The 6,654-nt window shown below is 27.2% G+C and overlaps 1 protein-coding gene across 1 annotated transcript; it reads right to left on the bottom strand.

The window, feature by feature from the left end:
• Positions 1-3,855: 3,855 nt before the first annotated feature.
• Positions 3,856-4,828, bottom strand: LOC140878064 (B3 domain-containing protein Os02g0598200-like). The gene is made up of 2 exons (XM_073281665.1): positions 4,697-4,828; positions 3,856-4,248 (listed from the first exon to the last, which is right to left on the bottom strand). Exons 1-2 carry the CDS (start codon positions 4,826-4,828, stop codon positions 3,856-3,858), a joined length of 525 nt encoding a protein of 174 aa, XP_073137766.1.
• Positions 4,829-6,654: the final 1,826 nt, after the last annotated feature.

Genomic DNA, 6,654 nt, shown 5'->3' with positions numbered 1-6,654 from the left:
ATTCGTCACGTCTCAAATATTGTTCTGCAAATATTAAAGAGCAAAGTTACTAGGACACAAATTAAAATTAACATGCATAAATAAACAAGAACAAATACTAGAGAAATTAAAGGGATAACAAAATGTACTTTGTAGTTTCTAGAGAAAAATAAATCCCTAGGACAAAAATTTTGAATTATAAGTAAAACATTACCGAATGGATTGAGGAAAATTTTTATTCATGAAACTCATGAAGAAACATGTGGCCCTTTTATAGTCATTTGGGTAGGTCCCACAGTAGGTGTAATATGCATGTAATCTTGTAATCTGATTGTCTAAATAAAATTTTATTCAATTTGAAACAACAAAAATTCTTAAATTTTTATAATCTCATTAAGTATTGTACCAGTAGTGGCCATAATATACATGTAATCTTGAAATTTGATTGTCTATATAAAACTTTATTCAATATGAAACAACATAAAATCTAAAAACTTTATAATCTCATTGAAATAGTATATTATTTTGACCCTTTTACCATAAAATCTTGTAAATATCAAGATTATCTCGTTACATTAAATTTCAAGATTATATTTTATTTAGACCATAAAAATATATACATAATATGTTTCAATTATATAGACCAGTTTTTTTTTGCCTCAAATGTATAGGCTTCTACTATATTTAATAATATTTTTTTATTTTTTTATTAATATATTTCAATTAACTATGTCTTGAAAAAATACAGTCATATCTTGAATAAATTAAATAGGGTTAAAATAAACGATTCTATATAATTTGTTTCTCAAATGAATTTGTTAATATGTGTGAAAAAACAAGTCTATATAATCGAGACAAATGACTACCCTTTATCATTATCGGGTAGGGTGGAATAAAACATGTTTCTTACTATGCTTAAAACGTTTCATACGCCACTGTAGTTGGTACTCCTCGATTCTCTTGTTTTAAATTCTTGCAAAGAACACGTTTGGAAATTGTATTTGGCCAAAATTTTCCAAAGTGTCGGCTGTTTAAAAGAAAAAACTGAGTTGGATTAATTTGATCTGAGTATCAGAGATTTCAAATTTACATATTTTAAACTTCAAATGTCCGTGATTTTCTTCATTTTTCGTGTCTCTATTTTAATTTAAAATTTAAATATATTAAAAATAAAAATATTACAACAACAACAACAATTATAAATATTCATGTTTTAAACCTACACGCATTGCGTGTGTGGATGCGACTAGTTTGAATTAAAAATCTACCACTCTATATATACTAATTAAATTGAATGATGTGAAGTCTAATATTTGAAAATTATAATTATGACCTTATCTATATAAAATTAATAACGCTAAAAATATAAAATGATTAAATTATTTGTAATTTATCTATAATTATCATGTCTTACGTTTCATTAATTATTTGTAAAAAATATACTATTTCACGTGTTTTTAAATATTGAGAATACATATTCTTGAAAACAAGGATCGATAAGTGTGCATAAATTTATGTATGTGCTCAAGTTCTGAAACACAAAAAATTAATAGATTATTTTCTTATGAAGAGATTTTTATAACATCGAAAATTCACATAAGTAGGATGTAAGCAATAAGCCATGACACAAAAAGATAGCATAAAATACTAGTCTAAACTATTGGATAATTTATAAATTATGTATCTCGAGTATTATTATGCCATAACAATGGAGATATCAATGGACATACAACAAGAAATTCCATATTGCGAGTAAGACAGTTTGTATCTCGAGCATTACGCCATAGTAAGCAAATACGTCCACGAGAAATTCGATGCTACAAATAACGAACCAAATGATTTGGTGACACTCTCCCCCATCCAATCCATTGTACGTAAAATGGATACTTTCATACCTACTCGAATCACGTCAATAAGATATATGATACCTTTGTATATATAGCATATGATATTAATATATACAACATTTCTAATAATTTTGATCTCACGCATCCTAGTGTGCAGAATTTTCGTGAGTGTGTGTTTTAGTGGTTTTTAACACACACTCCCGAAAATCCTACACATTAAGGTGCATTAGATCAAAACTAACATTTATAAATGGAAAGTGAAAACCAATATATCATCATAACCAATTATCAAATGGGATTTGAAGAAGCCAATCCCCGATATACATACAAATATATCACTAATTCACAACAGCATATATCAGCCATCAGAGATTTTGGATCCTTCGTTTTCACATTCACATTTCAAGAAATCCCAGTTCTCGAATAAGGCATTTTCTATCTTACATTTTAATCTCCTCTAATGGATTTGATCGCGTTACAAAATAATCCGACATGTACAAAACCAAGCAAGAAAAGGAAGCTGAAAGTATATATGTCTTGTAAAATTCAAATGCAGAATAACAAACACCATTAATTAGTTAATCTGAAATATGTATGGTCCCAAGTCTTGAAGCCGAAAGCCAAATGATCCAATACTGCTCACCAATATTCTTCATTCAATAATTATTTCTTACGTATTTCTGCACAAGCAAAATCAAATCGGTGGTTAGGATAAAGTAAAATTGTTATGGCACAAGTGAAACAAATAGCAAAAGGCCCGACTTAGAAAAATTTATTTCAGAATGATTGTAGAATGACGCAAAAAGGTTGAGGATTTAAAATAATTCTTCTTGTATCTCAATTGACATTTTAATGAAATTTTACGTCATGTGTTGAGGATCGACCAAATACCATAATTTCACACCATATAAGAAGAAAAAAAAGTTGATATTATTTCAATAATAAATGCACCGGGAAAGAGAATTTCAGTTTCATTGGCAACAGGAGAATTTGCAGTATTTTCTTCATTGTTTCCTGTAGTTTCATTATGTAAATATATATGTTAAAATATTCACGTCTCTTCCTAAAATAACATGTAAATACTATATTGAGAAAAAAATTTAATTTTTATTTCGCTAACTTAAATAACGATTAAAATAAATTATCATCAAATACAACCAACGCTTCTCTATAAAAGCATCGCTAAATAAACTAACGCATAATCAACGAAACTGTCGACATATAATAGCGACGGTTGGTTGTATGACCGTCGGCAAGTTCAGTAGAAATTAAACCGCTACCAGTCACGACGGATTAATGGAACCGTCGCTAATGTTGTGTCGTAAACGTTACCAACCGTAACAGGGTGTTTGGTAGCTGCAAGGATTTGGATTTCTAAATACTATTTTAGTGACAAAAAATAATATTTTAAAATAAGATTGATATTTGAATGTCGATTTCAATTAAATCGTTACAAAAATGGTAAATTTTCATAAGATTTGAGTTTAAAAGCAAGAAATTTATTTTTAGTATTAAATTATATTACTTACTCATGTTTAAAATTTTCTTTAAAAATTTTACAACGTAAAGTTTATCCAAAATCTGTAATATATATTCCATTAAAAATATATATATGTAATATCTATTCACACGATCATATACTAATAAAAGATATTTTTATATTAATCAAATTCTATAAATTATTTCTTTCTCTTTAAAAAAGTTATTTTTTAATACTCAAAAACCTAAGTTATCAAAATTGATAACTTTATTTTAATTTCATAATGATAAAATTTATAGTTTTATTATACGAGTATTTATTGTTAAAAATATTTAATAAGCTAGGAATACAAATTTTTTTAATATAAAATATAAATTTGTCAAATTAAAATCCAAATCGTATTTTAATTTTTTTTTCAACACTAATGAAATTCTAAAACCCATTTATTTCAAATCCAAAACCAAACCTTCAAAAACATGATTGTAAATATAATTTAAACAACATAAATTGCCATCGATAAATTCAAATTTGCGATAGTTTTATGCAATATTAACCGTCACAATTAGATGGCGATTTTTTTAGTGCTTGGGAAACCTCCTCACCTGTGTCACAATTGGACGACAACTCTTCACCAACATCTTCATCTTTATCTTCATCTCCATCCGTCTCACAAATTTCTTGATCAAAATCCAGCGTTTCACACGCATCAGTGTCGTAGATTCTCACATTAAAGCATAATGAGCCCTCTTCGAGCTCGAATACCACTATTTGTCCGATCGATAAATGGTGTTGTATGAAAAATTCATCCCACCCCTTGTGGAATGCAAGGAGGCCATCGACATATGAGATTGAAACAGGCCATGTTTTCCCAGTCGAATCTTGGAGTAGAGTTTCTTCACCAACCAAGTGTTTCATTGTTGGAGCAATTTGTGGAGGCAAGAACTATATATATAACATAATTATATATGCAGCAAACAGAAATCAATAATTTCTCTAACGGGTTAATAAGATGCTAGTATAAAGATAGTATCCTTACGACTTACACTATTACATTTAATAGTCCAATTTTAATTTGGCTATGTGATGTATTTTTTTTAATGAACCCCACATTTCCAAACCATTATAAGACCATTGGATTCTGTATTATCGTTCTAACTTTTATGTTAGCATGAACTCAACAGAACAAAACTATGTTTTCATGGAAGGAATTGAAAGGAAAAAAAAATTGATTTTAAAATATAAATTAAGTAAATGACAACTCAAAATTATTGACCAGCTTTTGAAAATGAAGATCCAACCCAATTTGAAAATTTGAATTTATCAAAAAGGAAAAAAATAAAAAAATTGAAACATTCAAAACAATAAAAATAAATTTATATAATTATATTACCAAATATTCCGAGAAGCCCTCGCCAAACATAGGCTTGAAAAAACGAAAAACATCGGGCGACGAAGCGTTCTCCGATACAGGTTCTTTCATATTTTCTCGAGATGTTTTCGGACCCTGATTCATCTCCGTCATGTCTCAAATTCTGTTCTGCATATATTAAAAGGCAAAGTTACAAAGACACTAACATGCATAAATCAAACAAGAACAAATACTAGAGAAATTAAAGGGATACCAAAATGTACTTCGTAGTTTCTAGAGAAAAATCAATCCCTAGAACAAAAATTTTGAATTATAAGTAAAATATTACCGAATGGATTGAGGAAAATTTTTATTTTTATTTATGAAACTCGTGAAGAAACCTGTGAGGCTGTGACCCCTTTTATCGTTATTTGGGTAGGTCCCACAGTAGGTGTAATATGCATGTAATCTTGAAATCTGATTGTCTAAATAAATTTTATTCAATTTGAAACAACATAAATTCTTAAATTTTTATAATCTCATTAAGTATTGTACCAGTAGTGGCCATAATATATATATAATCTTGAAATAAGATTGTCTATATAACACTTTATTCAATTTGAAACAACATAAAATCTAAAAAATTTATAATCTCATTGAGTATTGTATATTATTTTGACCCCTTTACAATAAAATCTTGTAAATATCAAGATTATCTCGTTACATTAAATTTCAAGATTACATTTTATTTAGGAGCATTGATATTTACAATCTAATATTTGTTAAATGCACTCCATCTTTAATTTTTATAACATAAATTGGGTAGGTTAGATCCTACCCCATGGGGTAGGTGGCAATCACTGGTTGGTTTAAATCATGTGGGTCACGCTGAATTATATGTGGCCCACATGATTTGAACAAATAAAATACATACACCTGTTCCTTGGGGTAATACCCATGGGGTAGGTTCATATTTTCCCATAAATTGCCAATGATACTCTTTCCTTATATTCTATTTCAAGTATATGTATAAATGATGGAATTGATTTATCTCTAAAAGAAGAATTGCATTATATTTCCATCTTTAAGAATTAATTTTTTTAATTATTTACCATAATTTTCTATCATATATATATACATAAAAATATAAGTACAGAAAAGTTTTAATGTTAATATTAGATAATATTTCATATTTTATTCCGAAATCTTTAGCCGGGGTTTTCAAATTATTAGTTAATTATTTTTACAAATAATTTAAAATATTGTGGTGTAAAAGGTCTAATGATAAATTGTATGATTTTAATATATATATTTTTATAAATTTGTATTTAGTTTTAAAATACAAATGTATTTTAATAAGATAATGTGTTTACTTGAAAATTTAAATTATAATAAAAATATAAGAATTTATGGAATAATATATTATAATATGCGAATGAAATATCACTTGATTGGGAAAATTAAAAATAAGTAAAATATTAATCCCTTTGTCCGGATTATATAGTCCTATTTTCTTTCACACAAATTAAAAAAAATCATTGAAAAAACAAATTTTATACAAATTTCTTATTTTATCCCTATTTAATGTATTAAAAAATGATTGCACAATTTTTAAAGTGTAATTAATAGAGATATATGAGTAAAAGAGTGTAAAAATATATTACTAAATATGGTATATGACTATATATTCGGGACAAAAAAAACATGGACTATATAATTGGAACGGATGAAGTAAAATTTAAAAAAATAACGAATCGATTAAAAAAACAAAAACAAAAGTAACGATTAATTTTAATGAATACTTATTTTTTTTAAAATTTTTACATATATTATGTAGGACTGAGCGCTTTCCGCTTACCAAATCTACAGCTGGTGAATGGTGCAACTCAAATATTTTAAATCGCATTCATGATTCGATCACTCAACCAAGCAGGAAAAATTATTGCACCCTAATAATCTCTCTGTCAATAATTGCACTTCTTGCAATAAATGGATATCAA

This window comes from Henckelia pumila, chromosome 2 (genome assembly GCF_033568475.1).
Source record: "Henckelia pumila isolate YLH828 chromosome 2, ASM3356847v2, whole genome shotgun sequence".
NCBI lineage: Eukaryota > Viridiplantae > Streptophyta > Magnoliopsida > Lamiales > Gesneriaceae > Henckelia > Henckelia pumila.
The sequence above is the reverse complement of the archived record's forward strand: the minus strand, read 5'-3'. Positions and strand labels throughout refer to the sequence as shown.